Source organism: Aulostomus chinensis, chromosome 21, assembly GCF_037954235.1.
Source record: "Aulostomus chinensis isolate RoL2024-O1b breed Wild chromosome 21, RoL_Achi_v1.0, whole genome shotgun sequence".
Lineage (NCBI taxonomy): Eukaryota > Metazoa > Chordata > Actinopteri > Syngnathiformes > Aulostomidae > Aulostomus > Aulostomus chinensis.
Genome location: NC_141340.1, coordinates 558451 through 578770, shown reverse-complemented (window position 1 = coordinate 578770; position 20320 = coordinate 558451). Strand labels below are relative to the sequence as shown.

Sequence of the window (20320 nt, the reverse complement as noted above, 5' to 3'; positions counted from 1 at the left end):
CCGTTAGCCCAATCCTATTAGCCCAGCGCCATTTACTTTTTGCCACCGTTAGCCCAATATGATTTGCCCAGTGCCATTGACTTTTTGCCACCGTTAGCCCAATGCTATTATCCCAGCACCACTGAATTTGTGCCACCATGAGCCCAATCCTATTAGCCCAGCGCCATTGAATTTTTGCCACCGTTAGCCCAATGCTATTAGCCCAGCACCACTGAATTTTTGCCACCTTTAGCCTAATAGTATTAGCCCAGCACCACTGAATTTGTGCCACCATTAGCCCAATACTATTAGCCCAGCGCCATTGAATTTTTGCCACCGTTAGCCCAATGCTATTAGCCCAGCACCTTTAGTGAATGCGCTTGAACAAACCTGAGGTATCGGTTCAACACCAAGTGTATCGTGGTAACAGTTGTAAGAACTTACCAAACTACTGAACAGGTCTTTTGCTGCAGGAGTGTTGAAGTGTTGGGGCCCTGCCATCAGTTATTAGTGCCATGAATTTTTAAGCGTCCCCTGATTGTCTCTGTGATCACTAAGCAGCAGCTCCTCTGATTAAACCTCATGATTACGACTCCAGGACGACTCGTTAATCAGAGCTAGGTGTCATGTGAGGACAGGTGTCAGGCAGGGACCTCACGCCGCCGCCACTGCCCCCCGCCACCCACCACTGCCACACTTCAGTCTCCACTAGTCCCCTTCTGATCTCTGCTACATTTACATTCCGGCGGCTGGAGCTGTGCGGCGCAGTCATCTGAATGTAAATGTCGAGCGAGCTGATTGCAGAGTGAGCGAGGAGTCTCTGGTGGGCGGAGGAGCTCTGATGTGTGAACAGACGCCGTGTCCTCAGCAAGGTCGCCACGACTCGTCTAGGGCCCCAATCAATCAGCTCAGAGTAACCGCAGACTTTGGTATCACAGGAAACTCCAGTCAAACTTTAATGTATGTACGAACTTACTTTACAGATTTGATTGAAGCGCTTACTGTTATTTATATTCATTATACTGTGTTAATTTCTGTTTGAATCATTTAACTTTTTTCATATTTTTATATTTCTATCATTTACAGATTTCAAAGGTGATGTAAAATAATTTGTTCAAATTTTGTTTATAAAAATACTTTATTTTCAAATGATTTTGATAAATTATTTGGTTTTGTTTATTTTAATTTAATTATATTGTTGTTGGCATACTTATGTGTATTTTTTAGACATTACAGTTTTTTGTCTTATTTGCTCATTACTTTTACTTGTTATTTTATATGAATGTTACATTTATTTCCTGATTAATACTTAGCTAATGTTGGCTAGTGGGCTAATGTTGGCTAGCTGGCTAATGTTGGCTAGCTGGCTAATGTTGGCTAGCGGACTAATGTTGGCTAGCTGGCTAATGTTAGCCCTTGTGTTAGCTGAGACACCTTAGACACCTTTAACTCTTCACTTATATCTGATTTCCCTTTTTTACAAAGTTTGGTCGGCCATCTTTGATCTTTGACACAGTGACTGGTTTCTGCCACCTCCTGTTGTGTCCCTCCTTCCCTCCATCTGCTTGGAGGAAAGCATTGTAGTTGGTGGAGCGAAGTCCAGGAGCGGTCACACTCCTCTGACTCGTTGGCGGTCTGCACATTAAAGATGCTGCAGGTCGACTCGGGGACACTCGAGGAGGTAAGTCACACCAACCGCCGAGGTTCCTTTCACACTGCCTGACCGACACATTTGATTTAAGCAATTATGTACTTCCCATCATGCAACTTTATGTCTTTTCCTGTCATCCTGTCAAGTTACTTCCTCTCCTTCCTCCATGCTTCAGCCTGGCCTCCTTGAAACTCTGCTCCTTTAACTTTATCCCACTTCCTTTCCTCCTCCCTCTTAATATCTCCTCACTTCGCCTCCTCCTTCCCTCGTTCAACTGCAGCAGCCAACCACAGACCATGATGGTGAGCAGCTACAGGTGGGGGGTGTGTGGTGGTAGTTGTGGTGGCGGCGTGCAGTAGATGCAGGTTCAGGTCAACAGAGGGTGAAACTGCTCTGGGAGAAAAATAATGACATGAAGGGAAACCTGCTGTCTGACGCTTCAAATGAGTTCAAACACCCTTCCAAGTCTTCTTTTACCCGGCGGCGGCGGTTCTTCCTAACGGCCATGAACACAGCATTATCTCCCTCTCTCCCTTTGAACCCGTTCACCCTCTCGTCATGCTAGTGGGATCTCGGAGGTTATAAGGGAAGTACCACAGTTACGTGTCGCCGCGGCCCAGGCAGAAAAACATTGTCTCCCTCGTATGCTGTCCTACATTCTGCTGCTGAACTTCACCTGAACTCTGCTGCTGCTGTTCACCTTGCAGCTCGCCGCGGCATCTCAGGCCACTGCTGCAGTGACACCTTTGACTCAGGCTGTCCTCACATGTCCTCAATAACACTCCCTTCTCTCCTCCTCTCACCCCAAAAGACCAGGAGGTCTCAGACAGAGGGAGCCTGAGCCTGACAGTCCTGGTCTTCCTACACAGGGGTCAGTGCTGTGTCCTTAGATGGACCTGTTGGGGGTGTCTCACCTTAGTTCTTTACTTCCTCCCGCGAAGGTGTGATGTTCCCTCTGTTACGTTGCTCCATTCGCCGTAGTTGCCACATCATCACCGCCCTGCCTGATGGGACACCAGGATGGACAGTCCAGCATGTCAGTTCTCCCCTGGTGATGCCGGACTTTGACCGAAAGACCGACAGAGAGCTTTGTAGTGCAACATGGTGAAGGGAAGGAGGGTTACTGCTGCTGGAACGGTGGAACTGAGAAAGGTCATCAAGGACAACTGTCACGTAGGTTCACCTGTCACGCTGTGTGTTCTCCTGTTAGAGAACTCATGGTTCAGTAGCTCTGCCCTCCTTGAGAACAGAAAGCTTAGGACCTCACATTCTCCGCTTGGTTGTTCTTGTTCATGGTTTCATTTTCAATGTTCCCAGCTTCTTATTTCTATCTGTTCTTCTCTCTTTATATTTTTGGGGAATAATAGTTAAAAAGGGTGGGCGGGTCATCGGCCTGATTAATGGCTGGTCCCTTCAGGGAGCACCTGTCATGTGTCTGGTTTGATTGGTTCCTGGTTAGTGGCACCAGACTGATCTACAGTTCCAAGCAAACCACAGGAGAGACATGAGGCTGAGACGGACGTCCTCCCTGCTCGTCCTTCACAGGGTCCTCCAGTCTCTCTGGGAAAATCTGCACTAACATGTTGAGGCAAACAACAAAAAAATAGTTTTGTTAGACTTCAGGTCATCAGGTGTCTCTGATGTTTCGTCACGTGTGATTGATATCATGAAGAATTAATGAAGCTGCATTGATTTACTTTGAAAGTTGTTCAGCTGAACTTCCTGTAGCCAGTCAACTAGTTTAGACAGCAAACATAAAATCCGGTGATAAAAATGCTCATGCATCAGATTTACTGTTGCTGATGTCATCAATGGACCGTCCCCCACCATGCAAGTCCGGGTTTGTGATTTTGGGCCATGAGACAACCAAACTGTAAATAACTAAAAATAAGAAGTAGAAGAAGCAGAACTAGAAGGAACGAAAAAGGTCACACACGTACTGTATCAGTTGAACTATGGTTTTGTTACAAGTAAATACCGTCAAATGTTTGCTGTAGTTCTAATCATGTGACTGGCACCAAACACTGGGGTTCATACTGGGGTGGTGGTGTAGCTACGTCTCACTACCACTACACCACCCAACATCACAGGCAGGAAGTGTGTTTGTTGGCCAACAGGAGGTCATCCCCTGGTTCCTCCACCAACAGGAAGTGGTCATCTCCTGGTTCCTCCACCAACAGGAAGTGGTCATCTCCTAGTTCCTCCACCAACAGGAAGTGGTCATCTCCTGGTTCCTCCACCAACAGGAAGTGGTCATCTCCTAGTTCCTCCCCAGCAGCCAATAGGCTCGCTCCATGTGATTGTGGTGATTGAACCAGTAAATCAGCTCTGGTGAACAGAAGTTGATGATCTTCCAGGTTCAGTTCATCAAGATCATCTTCACTAATGAACCCTCTGATGATGCTGGAAGCCTGGATGCTACGTTAGCAGTGCTAAGCTAACGTTAGCCTATGAAGGAACTTTGATGTTTTTTCCCACAATCCCCATGAAGTTAAAACTCATCCAGAAGTAAGCACCACAAGGAAAAAGGTTCAGTGTGTGAGCTGATTGACAGGTGGAGGGAGGGCAGCGGAGGGTGAAGTGCAGATGTGGCACAAACACGTGTCTAGTGTTTCAGTTGAAGGACATGTCCCAACCCCAACAGGGTGCCTGACGCACGGAACCAACACGCCACATCCTCACCCACGTCTGGAGGAAGTGATGCGTCCAGAGGCTTTAATTACTCCCTAAGCTGCAACCTCTGAAAATCATCATGCAGGAAGTCCCTCTGAAGATGTGGAACCTAAACAGCTGTTCCAGATTAATGGAGGGAACCTGTGGCCAATGGTTATGACATGGGCGACCCCGGTTATGTCCGGGTCAGAGATCACATGACTTGGCTATGTAGGATTTTATCTGTCTTCAAGTGTTGGTTGGCTCAGACTGCATCGTCCTGACAGCAAAAGCAGAGCTGACGGTTGGACACATCAATTAATACGCTATTAAATTTAAGTTCCCTTTCATCAACGTGAAGCAGTGAGCCCTGGGGGGACCAGAGAACCACTGGACTGAACCAGTTCCCTGCTTAGACCAGAGGCCACTCATCAGTGTTCAAGTTGGAGAACAAATTATGTCTGGTGACCACCCAAATATGGCAGTTCTCTCTGGCAGCTCCAAGTGGGATCATGTCCTCGGTCTTCTGTTGTCCCCTTTGAGAACTTCTTTCCTTCCTCTGCTGGTCTCTGAACACAGCAGAACTGACCTTCTCCTGTCTGGTGACCGAGTCCAAATATCACTACCGTGGCAACTGCAGATTTTTCCTCATGAAGTTATTCACATGAAACCTGCTGCCTTCAGGTACTTTCACACCACAGCTGAAAGAAGAGGAACCAGCATGCAGGACTCAGAGTTACCGCGTGTGTTTGTCAGGTGCAGTGAGTGAGACGGTTGCTCGGTTTCATGATCAACCCTTCATCGTGTCAGTCACAGACTGACCTTCACCTGAGAACGCTGCTCACGTTCTGCTTGTGTGTGCAGGTTGAGAGCAGGTGAGTGCTGCCACCTGGTGGACGACCGATGCCTTAAATACCTGCATTTAACTCTCAACTGTCACTGCTGACTCGGCGTTTAGCTTGAAATCTCTACCTTAAGATAACACACCACCCAGCAGCGTACTCAAGCACTCACAGGAGGACTCAGGTGTCCTCCCTCCTCCATCACTTCTGAGTGACTCCAGACTGCAGGAAGAACCAGCCACGTATGTTTAGCTAGAAGCTAACAGAGACTGATGCTAACAGCAGCTTAACTGTCAAGAAACATCTGGTCACCAACTCTCCAGGTGGTCTGGTAGAATCCAGTCTCCTTGATCCAGAGGGAGGATCAGGGATCCACCAACACCTGGACTGGAGATCAAATCAATTTTGAGTGAAATAATCGTGTTAATGTGAGACCGTCTTGATAACTGCGTTCATGCTGAGTGGGGCTACAGCACACCGGTAGCATCAGCATTGTCCCTGTTCTACCTGAGCAGTCGGCTACGTGAGTCAGGAAGGAAGTGCGGTGTAAGTTGGAATGTTTGTCAACAATCACATGCAGCGGTTGGTGACTTATCAGGTTTATTCTGAAGAAGCAGAAGAGACAGATGGAGGCACTTCGATCATCTCAGCTTTCTCATACAGTTGGAATCATCAAGTTTACGTCTGTGCTTGTTGGTAAAATACACACCAGCAGATTCCATCAGCTAGTCAGCTAATGCTAACCACAACAGATCACCAAGTCAAAAAACAATGAAGTCACTTTAATACACAGCAACATTAATAATTAGTTCCATCCAAGTTGAGACAAAAGTTTAGCACGAGGACGTCAAGGCTGACTGGCGGCCATATTTAAATCCATCGTCTTCCCATCTGAATGTTAGCATTAACCTCAAAATCATTCGCATCCAGTCGATGCTTGCAGGCTTTTCCAAAGGTTGAATCATCATCATCAAAATATTGACATGGGATGGTTAAAATCCAAGATGGTTATAATTTTTTTCTTCCTGAGTTGGTTTCACGTCAGCTTCCTGTCAGTGAGACGTGTGAACCTCTACGAGGACAATCAAGATGTCCGAGTGCTGTTACTTCTGTTTACAGCCGTCTGGACGCCGCTTTCTTCTGCTCATCTCAGAGTTTCGCTTTAGCCTGGAAGAAGCTCATGACGGCGTTGAAGCACTCGTCTGACGTCCAGCGCTCTATTAGACGGTCCACCTCAGCATCGTTCACGGCGTGGAGGCGCTCCCTCTCCATTGAGCGGATCAGCTGTTTGGACAGAGCCAGCGACTGTGAGAGAGAGGGAGAGAGGAGGGGGAATGAATGACCACGTTTCTGTGTGTCTGGGTGTGCGTGCATGTGTTTACATTGCGTGGGAACGAGGCGTAGCTCCTCAGCCGGCGCCACGCCTCCGTCTGGAAGCTGCTGTCAGGGAAAACCTCCGTCACCAAACCGAGTTCGCAGGCCTGGACTGCCGTCACCTTCTTGTTGAAGAGCAGCATCTCACTGGCCTGCAGGATAAGCCACACCCACTCAGGATATGGTCATCAACTCATGACTGAGTGTGTTTGTGTGTGTGCTGACCTTGCTGGCGCCCATGATTCTGGGGAAGGTGTAGGAGGAGCAGCCCTCAGGACTCTGACCCAGCTGGCTGAAGGGCGTGTGAAAGGAGGCGCAGTCAGAGGCGTAGACCAGGTCAAACAGACCCAACACCGTCACCGAGATGCCGACAGCTGGCCCATTCACCATGGCGACCAGCGGCTTTGGGAAGTCAATGTAGGCCTTCACGTACTTCCTGTTGTGGACAAAGAAAACAAATCAGAGCGAGAGGAGACGGGCGTCCAGGGCCGACAATGGCAGTCAGTCTATTGGTGTTCACCGCAGCAGCTCGCCACCCTGTCTCGCCATTTGCTCCACACCACCTTCTGGGATCCTGGTGAAGTTGGTGAGGTCATTGCCGCTGCAGTAGAAGTCGCCGGCTCCTGGTGAGAAAACAGCAACATGTAATCAGGACTCACTTGTCAACGCTTGCTGGTGGAAGTGACTCCTCCCACCACCAGAAAACCGACAGCTGCTGACTTTCAAAATCAGCTGTTTGATTGGCAGCAGTCCTACTATTGGCCTGAGTCCTGACGGTGTATCACCGGACCAGAGCCGCTGCTCCGCCCTACTGCTGGACGGACCCTTCTGGTCCTCGCTACTATTGTTCACATGTCTGATGTACTTGGTTTTTAATTTTTGTTTTAACGAAATTTTTATCCCTGATTTTTGTAACCCATGTCCCCACGCACGCTGCGATCCTGGGCTGCACTTGTGCGTCATGCACGCGGCCCGTTAGCAGGGAGCTTTCACCAGTGGGAGGATGACCTTATTCCCACCGATTCTTTCCCCTCCCATCAGGCGCCTGTTGGACCAGGGGACCAGTTGCATGTTTTTGTGAGGGGTTCCTTTAACTGGGTCACAGGGAGAACATGCAAACTCCACACAGAGGGCCCTTGAACCAACCCCACCCACGGCGTGGGCACCGGTGACATGGAGGAGAGGACACGCCCCACAGCGTCCAGGGTGCTCTGTGGGAATGGAACCCAGGATCTTCTTGCTGTGAGGCGACAGCGCTGCCACTGCGCCACCGTGCCCCTTGATGTGCTTGTTAAGAGGTTCAGTTCTCTTCTGTTCTATGTACCTGTGAAGACGGCGAGGGCGGAGCTGTCGGACGCCGCTTGCTCCAGAGCGGCCATGATTTCCTGGTACATCTGAGAAACACACAACTGTCAGTCAGAAGCTCAAATATCATTTGATTAATGCACTGCCCCGTCTTTCCCACGACAACCAGGATCTGTTTATGTCCCCCAAACAAGAACGGTACCAGGTAGTACAAGTACTAACATCCTGAGGTACACTCAGCAGTAAAAACAAGATCATGTCGACTCAGCACAAAGCAAGTTATTGGCCAATAGAGAGGAAAGGACGTGAAAGATGAAAGACCACACACACACACACACACACACACACACACACACCTACCTCCGTGGTGATGGCATTTTTTTTGGCTGGTCGGTTCAGAGTGATGGTGGTGATGTTGTCCACTGTGGTGACCAGGAGCGTCTGGTACATGGCCCCGCCCACAGGCTGGGCAGCGACCCTGGCAGAGCCTCCACCCTCTGCCTCCACCAGAGAGCGTATCAGGTCACAGTACTGCTGCCTGGCGTCCTCCTGCGTGTCAGCGTGGAGCGTTAGTGGGACAGTCTTCATCTGACACGCGTCACGTAAGTTGCTAACCTGCCACTCACTCAGCTTTGTTCTGGTTACGTTTGGTGACTGACAGCTGGTCTCACTCACTCGTGTCGCCACCATATTGGATCATTTAACACTAAACCGTCATGGCAGTAAGCTGGTTCACCTGAGAGACAGACCCCAGAGACTTCCAGGCGTCCCACTTGGCTTTGTTGATGAAGTCCAGCATTCCGGGTTTGGGTGTGCTGCAGGGACCCTGGGTTGCCTGCAGGGGGAGACACTCCGGTCAGTCATCACAGATTCAGGCTCCAAACACGCCTCCGTTCCCCGTCCCCCAACTCGCCCTCGACGTGTCTATCAAACGTGTGTGGGAGCAGGAGGATCCAGTGTCTCCTGTTCCGGTCCAAATGCTGATGAGCAAAATCCAGGTTCCCCTTTACCAGAACAGCAGTAATGGAGGTGCGTTGGCGCCGTTCTATCAAACGAATCTTTCCCTCCTCAGTTCAACACTAACACACCTGAGGCTCCTTTACAGGCCCAGCAATTCAGAGGATGATCAGCTGGTTCAGGTGTCACGCCACACGCTCTGACATCACCTGGTTCATCTCCAACATGCCAGGAAATACAAACTCAACAAAATGACAGAATGCTGGAGGTTGTTCAGGTCCTCTCGAGTCCCAGTGGACGTTTGTGGCTCATGTGGAGCTCCTCCCTCCAGGAGGCTGGCGCCACCATCAGAACCTCACACAACTGTCAGGACTCAAAAGGAGGATGCCATTTCTGCATATCGTTTGTTTTCTATTTCAATTCTGGCATTTCCAGATTTTTGAGAAAACAAAAACAGACCAGTGAATTAACAGGAGCCGAATAATGGCGGCGGCGGCGGCAGGTCAGCTGACGGCAGCATGACGTCACACCTGTTTGAAGAGGGCATAGATCTTCAGCTTGACCTCATTGCCCGGATCCTTCTTCAGCGCTGACAGTCTGGTCTTCGCCTGCTCAAACTGTTCCACCGTCACTCCTACTCTCTCTCACACACACACACACACACACACACACACACACACACACACACGGGGATGGTGGCTTATTGAGAAGGATGATGGTCAGAAACAGGAAGTGGAGATCCAGGCGACTCACCCATCATGTTAAAGGCTGAGGAGTGGAAGGTCACGCTGGAGGAACGCAGCAGCCTGAAACACCACAGAAGAAGAATGATCAGAAAGGTGTGGAGCTGGGTTGAGTCAGCAGGCAGTTGGGGCAAAGGTCATTGCCGGTTGGCCTAATGATTGACTGCTGAGGGAACTGGTTCCTTAGGGAACTGGTTCCTTAGAGCAATGGAAGGTCACGTGGGCCAGTTCTACTCCCGTCAACCATCGGACCGACCAACCCTCCTGACGTCATTTGTATTATCGATCTCGACCTGTACAACGGTTCTAGTGGTGACGTAGAGAGCTCCTCCCTCCTAACGTGACCAGAGCTTTCCTGTGTACTTGTGCAGTATTTGTACTCAGTAACTTCTCATCTCTCCGCTCAAGCGAGGTCACGTGACACGCCTCCGTAGCTGCGGTAGAGACGTTCAAGTGCGTCGGTCGGTGCGTTTGGCCGCCGGCGGCCTGCGGAAATGTGGCGTCATTTTGAGAGTCGATGCGGCCGGAAGTACTCGGACAGAAGCGGCGGCTGCTACATTGCCCCGAAAATCCCGACCCCGACACGGACGCCGGTGCTCACCATGTCCACCGGACCAGGCGAAGACACGCAACGGACAGTCCCGCCATTCGACCCGGAGCCGGAGGCACCGATCCAAGCTGGGAGGGCGGAGGAGGACGGAGAAGGTCGCCAGGTCCAGCAGCCTGGAAGACTTCCGGTTCAGGTTGTCCGAAGATCGTTTACGCCGGAGCTCTGACTCCGGTGCTGGTGACGCACCGGAACAGCTTCCTCCGTCTACTGGAGCCGGGACGCGGAGCAGAGTGAGCACTCTCCGCGACACAGCCTCTCTGCCGGGAACACAACACCCACGACAAGCCGACTGACGCCGGTGACCGCTGAGCTCCGAGGTATCCCGGTGAGACGCGGCGGCGCCATTTGGAGGAGAAGAAGAACAACGAGTTCGCACCTGCGCGGTGTCGCGTTAGCTAGCAGCTAGCTTAGCTGAAAGAACTCTTCGCTAGCGAAGAATGACGCGCCCCCACTGACGTCAGCTCGCTTCCGTCTTAATACGAAACTTTCAAAAAGTAGGAAAACCGTTTGTGTAAAAACGGTGCATGTTGGGAAGTGGTTCTGTTTTCAGGAAACACAAACTGACGTTAGCAGTCACATGCTAGCGAGCCAGGAGGTAAGAACTAGGTAACGATATCATCGCGATAAATATAGAAACGCAATGAAAGGAGAACGAGAACTCGGAGAGTTTTGTCGCGGCTCAGAAAGTGAACTCACTCTGTGGAGGTTGATCGCGTCGGTAGATGAGGATTTACTGGATTAAGATTGTGTTCAATTGAGATCAGGTCCACGCCTGCCTGCAAACACAAATTATACAGATCAGGTTTTTGATCACTTGTAAAATTTGAATAAATTGTATGAATGCACATTGAAGGACGTTATTAGGTAGAATTGGTTAATAAACTAATCTGACTGTTCAAACGACTCAGCGTTCTGATCCTGCCTTCTCCCGTTTCACCTCCACATGAAGTTTTGCTCCTTGACTTATCAGTGACGATGGCAGAGCTGAACACAGAGGCGAAGCTGAAGAACCTGCTGAAGCAGGAGAAGATCCAGCTGTGGAACCCCCCATACACTGACCCCGATCACAACCCTGGAACCCCGCACATGCAGGTCTGGCCACGCCCATAACTGTAGCAGCTGGTCTGCAAGATGCTTTTCATATTTGGGTTGATTGGTTATTGGTTGGTGGTGTTCTACTAGGAGCTGGCGGAGCGCTTCGCCCCACTGCTGTGTCTGCCCACGGAGGAGGTCAGCAACGCTCTGGAGTCCATCCGGGTCCAGGCGGTGAAGCGAGGGAAGGGGAACAAGATGTTCAGAGAAACCAACGTGGCCACGCTGGAGCTGCTGCTGCCCAAAGACAGCAAGAAGGTCAGGCAGCCATTTTGAATGATTTCACAGCATTTGAGACGGAGACGTGAGAGACGTTTTCAACCGTTGCTCTTTACCTCCAAATGATGCTGAGCACCTGCCTCGTGGTAGAGGGTTGATGATGAGCTCATGCACTTGAGTGACGCAAATGTCTCCTTTCTGATAATTGCAGAAACACACCATGATGTCATCACGACTCCATGTGATGTCATCACGACTCCATGTGATGTCATCACGACTCCATGTGATGTCATCACGACTCCATGTGATGTCATCACGACTCCATGTGATGTCATCACGACTCCATGTGATGTCACAACTCACCTACAGATGTCCATGTTTGTCTGTTTCAGGATCCAAAGACGAGGAACTTCCTGGAGACAAAGCTGGACGTGCTGGTTCAGCTGGTGGTGGACAGGTAAACGCCACATCAGTGTGACGTGGTGTTTGAAAGTGTCTGTCGCCATGTCGTTAGCACTGGGGATGATGGTGGACAGGTCAGGCCCAGTGAATCTCATTGGTTTGAAATGCTGGGATAGAACGCCGACAGAAACGTTGTCAAACACCACGCAGGTGAACGAGGTGGTGTGGGGAACGATTGACGGGGACGTGTTCCGGCATGTTCGTGCAGGACGCGGCGGCGGCCCTCACTGCAGCGGCAAGTGTGGCTATGAAGGTGGACTGTTTCTGTAAGGAGGCTTCTCACAGGAAGTGACAGTTATATGTGTTAGCAGGAAGTAGATCCCAGTCGACTGAAAAAGCCCCACCCGTGCTTGGCCCATCAGGGCGTTCTGAGCCAGGTGGTGATCCAGGCTGAACGCGGCTGGTCAACCTGCTTGTTTCCTGTCCTCCAGGTAGCTGTGTTAACCTCACCACCATGTTTGTTGTGTACTGCAGGATCCGAGAAGAGTACGGCCTCAAAAACATCAAACTGATCCTGAATGGGAAAACGCTGAGCACAGGTGAGTCCAGGCGAGCTGAACGCCGTCTATCTGTGGCTCAAACCTTTAAACCTGTGTGTGTGTGTTATGGGGTCAGATCGGCGTTTGGAACAGCAGGGTGTGAGGAACCACAGCAAGATGATGGTGCTGAAGGTCAGCGACAGCGAGTGGAAGCAGCAGATGAGTGAGGAAGAGGAGAAGAGGAAGAGCCAGCTGGAGAGCATCCGGAGGACCCAGAAGGGCTTCCAGATCCTGTCGGAGAGAGGTGCGCCATCTTTAAACACATCTGTCATGACAGAATGGCGAGAATTGAAGTCAGTGAGGAACTTTGTATGTTTGTCGTGAAAGCGTCGCGACAGGAAGGTCCGCCTCTGTCCTTTGCTCCTCATTCTGACCAGAAATTCTGATCATCATTAACAACTGTTGCTCAGCATCCAGGTTTCACTGCGGCGGAAGGGAGTCTCTGCGCCTCATTTGTTCAGAGGAGCCGGGGGGCGTGTCTGATATCTCTGGGAGCGTTCCTGTTGGAGTCTCAAGCTCTTCTACTGTGTCGTCGTTTCAGACGGCAGTGACGACCCAGGGACCACGCCCTTCCTGGAGATCGCCGACCAGAAGGGAAACCCGCTAAAGATCCCTCACTCTGAGAAGAAGGTGCTGGTCTTAACTGGGGCTCAGGGGCCCTTGGCTTCTATGTGTCCTCGCTCTCAGAGCTCCTTCAGGCTTCACACCTCAGGTCGAGGTCCTGGAGGTCGGCCGCATGTTGATCAGGATCCCTGTCATGTGTCTCAGGCTCTCATCCTCGCCATGGGCTTCCACGAGAAGGGTCGTTCTCTGATGAAGAGGAAGCAGTATGATAACGCTCTGTGTCACCTGCTGCAGGCTGACCAGCAGTTCAGGTCTCTGACTCCTCCCACCTCTGACATCATCATCACTTTACTCATGTATTCAATGGTGCTGTGTTGACTTTATCACACTGTACACGCTGTGATGTAATAAAACATTGAGCTGCAACACAAACCAACAGTGCTCAGTAAACAAGAAGTGTGTGTGTGTGTGTGTGTGTGTGTGTGTGTGTGTGCGCGCGCGCGCGAATGCGCACACTCTGCCAGCCAGTGCGGCTCAGCACTGCTCAGCTCGGTGGACAACTACGCTGTCCTGCAGCTGGACATCGTGTGGTGTTACCAAGTGCTGGAGGCTCTGTCCTGCCTGGATGACGGGCGTAGCCGCCTGCAGAGGGCGGAGGACTGTTTCCTGCAGTGTTACGGCGAGCAGCAGCAGAGGCTGCTCATGATCAAGGTAATGGTGGAACCTCCCACCGGTACTGTTCATCTATCTCTTAATTTCCTTCTTCAAGAAGAACTTCTGCTCTCTGAGACCTGGACTAATTTATAGACTTCCTCTGTGTGAGAAAATATGGTAAAATAAGTTCCTGCAACCTTCAGAGAGCTCCCTTCCTTTCATCCAATCAAAAGTTCGGAGGCCTGGTTGTCTAGTAAATGTAGCCACATGCAAGCTTACGCCCTGTTGTGACAGGTTGATTATGTTGATGTCTGTTGCCAGGGCAACACAGGAAGCGAGGAGGTGCTCTTCCTTCGGCTGTATCTCCTCCAGAGTCTTCTGTCCTACATCGAGGGGAACGACGCTCAGGCCCGACACCAACTGACCAAAGTAACTTACTACAGCACTCTTACTGTGCGTTAGCTAGCTGCAGGCTACCAGGGGCGACAGGAAGTGAGCCGGTCCTGTGCCAGACTCTAACCGTGGTTGGCGGGATGTTTTCAGGTGGAATCTCTGTACGCACGTTTGTGTCTGGACTCTGAGAAAATGACTCAGTTGATGTCTCTGGGTTTCACTGAGAGAGAAGCTCGTCTTGGCCTCCGAGCCTGTCAGGGCGACATGCAGGAAGCTGCCATACACATCAGCAACCGCAGACAGGTAACACACACACACACACACACACTGTTCTGCTGTTTTGACCTGAATATTCAACTTCTATGTGGCTCAGGAGCGGGAGCAAATGAAGCAGCGGGAGCGTCAGAAGCGGAAGATGCTGATGGAAGGCGTCACGTCCCTGATGGAGCTGGGGTACGCCAGGAGAGACGCCACCAGAGCCCTGCACCATGCCGACGGGGACGTGGACAAAGCTTACGCAGTCAGAATCGCTTTCTTTCTTTCCATTTCATAAGAAAGTGTATTACCTGTCACTGATAGGAGAATAAAGAGAGGGTCACATCTGGCCAGCGGCTGTGGTGAGTTCAAAGGTCAGGGGCTGATGATGTGCTAATGTCTGTTAGCAGCAGTTGTTAGACACGCAGGAGCTTAGTTCCTTGCAGCAGACGCTTCCAAGGACACTGACCCATGCAGCGTTCAAGCGGCACACAGAACCTGCATCATGGATTCCCAGCTGACTGATACCTGGAGCTGTCTTCTCACCACTGGACAGGACGCACCTCAGACAGCGCCTGGTGCGGGGGCCCCCTCAGCTAGCATCCTGACAGCAGCATTGACAGTCACTAACTTAGCAGTAAATAAGAAGGGAAACCAGTGCTCCATCATGCTGTCAACCACAGACACATGGAAGAGTGTCAGACAGATGAGCTGGTCCAGAAGAAACAGTGCCTGTGTGTTGGTCCAAGAAGTTCCTCAGTCCTACCAGCGGCTGGTGCTGGGCCCCGTTGTTGTTATGGCATGACCAGTTAGCTCTCCCTTCCTGTCAGTGTGCGGTCTTTGGAGGAACTCAGGTCAGTGGAACCTTCAGTTGAGACGGTTTGTTGGTGTTTTGCCATTTTAGATCTTGCTGGATTCAGACCAGACAGCGGTGGCGTCCAGCAGTTACACAGACGGTGCTGTCGGCCCTGAAAAGTTGGAACAGGTATGCAGAGGTGGAACCGTCCCGCCCATCAGGGTGATGCTATAGTCCCCTTCCATACTGGACCACTCCAGCAGTTGCCCTGGAGGGTGGAAGGAGAAGAATGTCGCCCAGGGGTATACCATTATTCTTTGGGGGTGTTCTCACTTTGAGCTGGTTTGTTTCATAAATGTTCTTTGAAGAATGGACTTGACTTTTTCTGTTTAGGGTGTTAAAGAGTTACGCTTCTAATGTTGCGAAGGAAGAGGGGTCACCACCCAGCAGTTCGTCTGTCACTTTGATTGACTACTTGTCATTTACGTGAGAGATGACATCGTACATGTGTGCATGACCTCTGTACCTCTGCAGTTGTTGTACCTGGGCTTTGAGAGGGCGGCGTCCGAGGCGGCGCTCAGACTGACAGGCGGAGATGTCCAGTCAGCCACTCAGCTGCTGTTGGACAATCAGGGTGTCCTGTCCCCAGAGCTCTTGTCTGACAGCTCCTCCCCCTCCTCGGAGGAACCCAGCACCTCGTCCAGCATCTCAGGTAGGACACACACCCTCACGCCACATCCTCCACAGATAAAAATGGTGGCCAGCTACTCCCTGCTGCTGTAATGGCGAGGAATGAAATGATACCGAAGTTTCTTAAAGGAAGGTTTTGTCAGAGCTATGCTAACACTTCCCACCCACTACCATTCACTGTGCTCAGCTAACTAGCCTTGGTCTCAGCAGCAGTACTGCTGGTAACGTGGGTTCAGGAGTGTGTCGAGTCTTTGACCGCCATCCAAAATTTGATTCCAGAGGACAGCGAGCTGGTCAACGAGGTCCTGGAGGACCTCTCGCATCACGAGGAGGATTACCTTGACCTGACGCTGGAGGAGGAGAGCCAGCTGATCGCCACCATGAAGAGCTACCTGAGCCGAGGCGCCATCTAACACACACGCAGCAGTGTTTGCCATCTCAAACGGGTGGCTCTTCTTCCAGTAGAGAGGTCATTTCCTGTTTTCACTGCACCCAGAAGGACCCGCCTGGTTGATGAAGGAACTCCATATTTTACCGTCAGAGATCGTTTGTGTGTAGACCACCGTTGCTGCTGCTGTTGTTCATGTTTGAAGATGAGTTCATGTTGACACAGCCAATAAACAAGATGGAGGATGTTTGCTGCCGTCAAGTCCTTCTGATTGTTTTAGCCCCTGGAGCGACGTGGAAGCATCAGATTAACATTTCCGCTCTGCCCCCCCCAACCCCTGGATCCCCCCTGGATCCTGGATCTGGGGTACTAGGGCGTGGACTCATTTACCCCCCAATGAAAATGCTTTTCTGGATTTTATTCCCCCCATCATTCTTACTCCTGCTGGCACTTCTCATGTCACATGTGTAACATGTCATACAGCTCAGTTGGGAGATTAATTGGAAACCGGTTCAGTGAGACCAAATGAGTGTGTTAAGGCGGCGTTACCAGGCTACGCCATTGCTTTTATTTCCTTATTCATAGAACAAAACACACATTTGGAACACATGATAGAAGACGAGCCGTCTGGGTTCTGGTGTTGGGCTTTAGTCTGAGCTCTGAGCTCCCTCGTGTGGCTCAAATGTGAACTGCACATATAAATCTGAAAAGACTGGAGGAAATCTCTCAAATTTATTTGACGACCACATGAAAGTATTGAGGGGCGGTCAGCCTTCATGTGGCTGGGAGTGTCCCCGTGTTTAGTTCTGGACATTCTAAACATGTCGCAGTTTGCTTCGTACAAAACACCACACACAGAAAGTGTTTGATAAAAAAGCTGTTTTCTTATTGAAGCTGTTTATTTATTGTACATGAGTGGTGGTGAGGTCATTGCCAGGCTTGGGGGCGGGTCTAGAAGTAGTTGACCACTCTGCGGATGGACTGGATGTTGGGGTTCTGGGCCTGCCACTCGTTGTGGCTGCAGTAGTCACCGCGCTCCACGATGTACATGCGGCCACGGAAGTTTGGCTCCTCGTACATCACCCACCTGCAGGGGGGTATAGCGTGCACCGGTCAGTCACAGACATGGAGGGAACAGAGTCCTGCTAACGGGCTGGACCTGAACCGGCCGGGGGAGCCTGCTCACTGACAAGTCCAGTGACCCAACAAGGGGCTGTTGTCTCACCTCCAGCAACGGGAGGAGACTGCCCCCTGTTGGTGCTCCTGGAGTTTGTCACGTGTCTGTCACTGCTAACAAACCTCTGGACTCATCCAGGAAGCTGGCACCTCCGAACCATATGGACATCATTTTTGATGTTTGTGATGTCATCAGCTGCAGTAACAAACATCTTAACAAGGTGACACTGCTGGCTCTGGCTAGTTAGCATGCTAATCTCTATCGATAGAGCCGATTCATCAGTGTCATTTCTGTGTGTGTGTGTGTGTGTGTGTGTGTGTGTACTCACGCTCCGTCTCCGTACACCTTGACGGAGTTGATGCAGTTCTTGGAGAGACCGCGGCTCTGCAGGAAAGGGCAGTCGTCGCAGATGTCGACACACTGGCCGGAGAAGTTGCAGCCCTCGAACAACTCGATGCGATAGTGCTCGCCATGCTGATGCAGACCAGGAGAGAGAGAGAGGCTGGTCACTCAGAGAACACACACACCCACACGTGGTCAGATGCACAAGCATGTGGCCGTGAGCGTCATGAGGTAGTGTCACATCGTCGAGTGTGTTGTGCTCAGAAGGTGGAATGTCACATTCAAAGACGTTGTCCAAACACATTTTTAAACTTGTGTGATGCGCTCAGGTTCTTCGGATGCCGCTGACGAATCCCAAATGGAGGACAAACTTCCTGTAGTCCGTCGGGTCAGAACTCCATTCAGGAAATCAGCATTTTAAATGTCGCCAGCTCGTCATGGCGACAGACTTGACAAACTGTGAATTTGTACTTTGTCCAAATCAGCGTCATGCTGTCATAATCTCAGCATCACTTTCATGCATTTAGTACAATTAAATCAGCTGAGTCTACTTTGACGATGTCATGACCCAGATTTCCACGGCACCAGGCAGCCGAGGTTCACCAGGTTGTGGATTTTGTGGTCTGAGCAAGTTGGCAACGTTGAAGCGCTCTGCCACTTTAAACATCATGTCAGTAGGAGACAGTGGACGAATGGCGGCGAGCGGTTCACTGGACCGGTTGACCTTGAGAGGTAGAACCCAGGAACGTGCATGTGGATCTGCAGTGTGCGGAATGTGTGGAACTTCCTGTGTGATGAGCTCGTTGGGGAGGAGTTTACCATGCGGATGGGCTTGCAGGATCCCATGTGGTCATTGTGGGAATTCCACCTCTGGAACTCTGGGTACTCGCCGTGCTCCAGGATGTACTGTTGACCCTTGAAGTCTGGGTGGTCGAAGCAGATCCAGGCGCCGCTCTCCACGCGGATAGAGTTGACCCTGAAAGAGACGTGACGGCAACGTGATCAGAGAAGTCTGGGAAGGGGGCAGAAGAAGAAGAGGGGGCAGATTCCTCACCGGTTCATGAAGCCGCGGTCCTGGAAGTTGTCACAGTCACCTCGAACCTCCAGCTTCCTGCCGGTGAAGCACTTCCCTTCAAAGAAAGTAATCTGGAGGCGGATCAAACACAAAGGGTCAACCACCTCAGCCAGCGTCTGTCTGTCAGGTTGTTCACGTGTCACAGAGCCAGAGAGAGAAATCAAGGACTTGTTGACGAGTTCCTGGAACCTGTTGTGATGTGGCACAGAGCCTGAAGTCAGAACCAGCATGTACCAGGATCAGCTTCTCCCAGGTGAACTTCGCTGGTCTGACCTTGACATTCATATTTCACTCACTGTGCACCATTGGTGCCATTTTGAAGCTTCAGTAGGGGGCGCTGTTACACATTGGTGAAAGTTGGCCCCAAGAACAAGAAAAGGCCAACAGAAAAGCAAGAAGAAAACTTTCCCGCAGAACTTGCACCGCTGAGACCGATAACATTAGCTTCCCTCGCTAACTTGCCAATAATGCGTAACATGACACCAACATTTGAGAGGAAAATGGTCAGATTGTAAGACTACACACGTTTATGCAGAATGTCATCTGTTTTGTGTGTGTATGAATTTATCTTTGAATGTCAAAGTGCTCTTACAGTCAGAACAGATGAATCTAGAACAAAAGTCTAAACATTTTCTGTGGTCAGACAGGAAGTTACCATCCTAACCACCACTAAGCTTCAGGCTTCTTGTGTTTCCTCTGATGACCTTTAATGACCTCCATGACCTCTGTAGGCTCCTCCAGACTCTTGTTAGCAACCCAGGTTTTTAAGACTCCACCACTCCAACATTCACCAGTCTGGTGTTTACTGGTGGATCAGATGTAGAACTGAACCTCCAACATCCACCAGTCTGGTGTTTACTGGTGGATCTGATGTAGACCTGAACCTCCACCATCCACCGGTCTGGTGTTTACTGGTGGATCTGATGTAGAACTGAACCTCCAACATCCACCGGTCTGGTGTTTACTGGTGGATCTGATGTAGAACTGAACCTCCAACATCCACCGGTCTGGTGTTTACTGGTGGATCTGATGTAGAACTGAACCTCCACCATCCACCGGTCTGGTGTTACTGGTGGATCTGACGTAGAACTGAACCTCCACCATCCACCGGTCTGGTGTTTACTGGTGGATCTGATGTAGAACTGAACCTCCAACATCCACCAGTCTGGTGTTACTGGTGGATCTGATGTAGAACTGAACCTGCACCATCCACCGGTTTGGTGTTTACTGGTGGATCTGATGTAGAACTGAACCTGCAAGTACCTTCAGCTGCTGGGAACCCATCATCTGATCTCAGTCATTGTCATCCCATCAAACCACGTTCAGGAACCTGCTCTTTTCAGTCCTGGCTGTCTAGTTGAACTCAACATGTAAAACAATGTAAAGCGAAGGAGCCTTCCCCTGAGGCAGCGATTAAAGACGTTATGGAACTCACCTTTCCAGAGTACTGCGACATGTTGCCCACTGGATGTCGTCCAACCTGGCCCACAAGCACACACACAGTGTAACAGAGGAAAAGTTGGACACCCCAATATATACGGGTGGGGGGCGAGCGAGCGGC

The 20320-nt window shown here is 50.7% G+C and overlaps 3 protein-coding genes across 14 annotated transcripts; 1 reads left to right on the top strand and 2 right to left on the bottom strand.

Moving 5' to 3' along the window:
• Positions 1-765: 765 nt before the first annotated feature.
• Positions 766-17526, top strand: nub1 (negative regulator of ubiquitin-like proteins 1). Of its 10 annotated transcripts, XM_086191849.1 has the most exons (16): positions 766-939; positions 1496-1660; positions 11084-11205; positions 11296-11463; positions 11817-11881; positions 12361-12425; positions 12502-12669; positions 12967-13055; positions 13194-13300; positions 13514-13700; positions 13965-14072; positions 14187-14339; positions 14410-14556; positions 15196-15276; positions 15622-15799; positions 16057-17526. In XM_086191849.1, exons 3-16 carry the CDS (start codon positions 11089-11091, stop codon positions 16188-16190), a joined length of 1767 nt encoding a protein of 588 aa, XP_086047975.1. In that variant the 5' UTR covers positions 766-939; positions 1496-1660; positions 11084-11088; the 3' UTR covers positions 16191-17526. The 10 variants fall into 10 exon arrangements, 9 of the variants coding, with proteins under 9 accessions (XP_086047975.1, XP_086047968.1, XP_086047973.1 ...); XM_086191842.1 differs by lacking the exons at positions 766-939; positions 1496-1660 and adding an exon at positions 9872-10343; XM_086191847.1 differs by lacking the exons at positions 766-939; positions 1496-1660 and adding an exon at positions 9872-10438.
• eci2 (enoyl-CoA delta isomerase 2) lies at positions 5697-10669 on the bottom strand. 3 transcript variants are annotated; one of them, XM_086191852.1, is made up of 10 exons: positions 10105-10669; positions 9514-9566; positions 9291-9403; positions 8540-8638; positions 8164-8352; positions 7823-7892; positions 7019-7121; positions 6724-6934; positions 6507-6650; positions 5697-6429 (listed from the first exon to the last, which is right to left on the bottom strand). In XM_086191852.1, exons 1-10 carry the CDS (start codon positions 10149-10151, stop codon positions 6274-6276), a joined length of 1185 nt encoding a protein of 394 aa, XP_086047978.1. In that variant the 5' UTR covers positions 10152-10669; the 3' UTR covers positions 5697-6273. The 3 variants fall into 3 exon arrangements, with proteins under 3 accessions (XP_086047978.1, XP_086047979.1, XP_086047980.1); XM_086191853.1 differs by having other exon boundaries at positions 9291-9394; positions 10105-10668; XM_086191854.1 differs by lacking the exon at positions 10105-10669 and adding an exon at positions 9797-9815 and having other exon boundaries at positions 9291-9394.
• crygn2 (crystallin, gamma N2) lies at positions 16914-20312 on the bottom strand. Its single transcript, XM_086191856.1, has 5 exons — positions 20195-20312; positions 18739-18830; positions 18504-18660; positions 17671-17816; positions 16914-17252 (listed from the first exon to the last, which is right to left on the bottom strand). Exons 1-5 carry the CDS (start codon positions 20213-20215, stop codon positions 17117-17119), a joined length of 552 nt encoding a protein of 183 aa, XP_086047982.1. The 5' UTR covers positions 20216-20312; the 3' UTR covers positions 16914-17116.
• Positions 20313-20320: the final 8 nt, after the last annotated feature.

What these genes read in the sequence shown, in the direction of transcription:
- eci2 (XM_086191852.1), bottom strand. Translation starts at nt 10,151, where the DNA reads ATGGCGGGACTGTCCGTTGCGTGTCTTCGCCTGGTCCGGTGGACATG. An exon ending in CTCAGCCTTTAACATGATGG is followed by an intron (nt 9,404 to 9,513) that starts GTGAGTCGCCTG and finishes TGTGTGTGTGAG; the next exon opens with AGAGAGTAGGAGTGACGGTG. An exon ending in CAGGGTGGCGAGCTGCTGCG is followed by an intron (nt 6,935 to 7,018) that starts GTGAACACCAAT and finishes TGTCCACAACAG; the next exon opens with GAAGTACGTGAAGGCCTACA.
- nub1 (XM_086191842.1), top strand. An exon ending in TCCCTCACTCTGAGAAGAAG is followed by an intron (nt 13,056 to 13,193) that starts GTGCTGGTCTTA and finishes CATGTGTCTCAG; the next exon opens with GCTCTCATCCTCGCCATGGG. An exon ending in AGAGGCTGCTCATGATCAAG is followed by an intron (nt 13,701 to 13,964) that starts GTAATGGTGGAA and finishes GTCTGTTGCCAG; the next exon opens with GGCAACACAGGAAGCGAGGA.
- crygn2 (XM_086191856.1), bottom strand. Translation starts at nt 20,215, where the DNA reads ATGTCGCAGTACTCTGGAAAG. An exon ending in GACCGCGGCTTCATGAACCG is followed by an intron (nt 18,661 to 18,738) that starts GTGAGGAATCTG and finishes CGTCTCTTTCAG; the next exon opens with GGTCAACTCTATCCGCGTGG. An exon ending in CCTGCAAGCCCATCCGCATG is followed by an intron (nt 17,817 to 18,503) that starts GTAAACTCCTCC and finishes GGTCTGCATCAG; the next exon opens with CATGGCGAGCACTATCGCAT.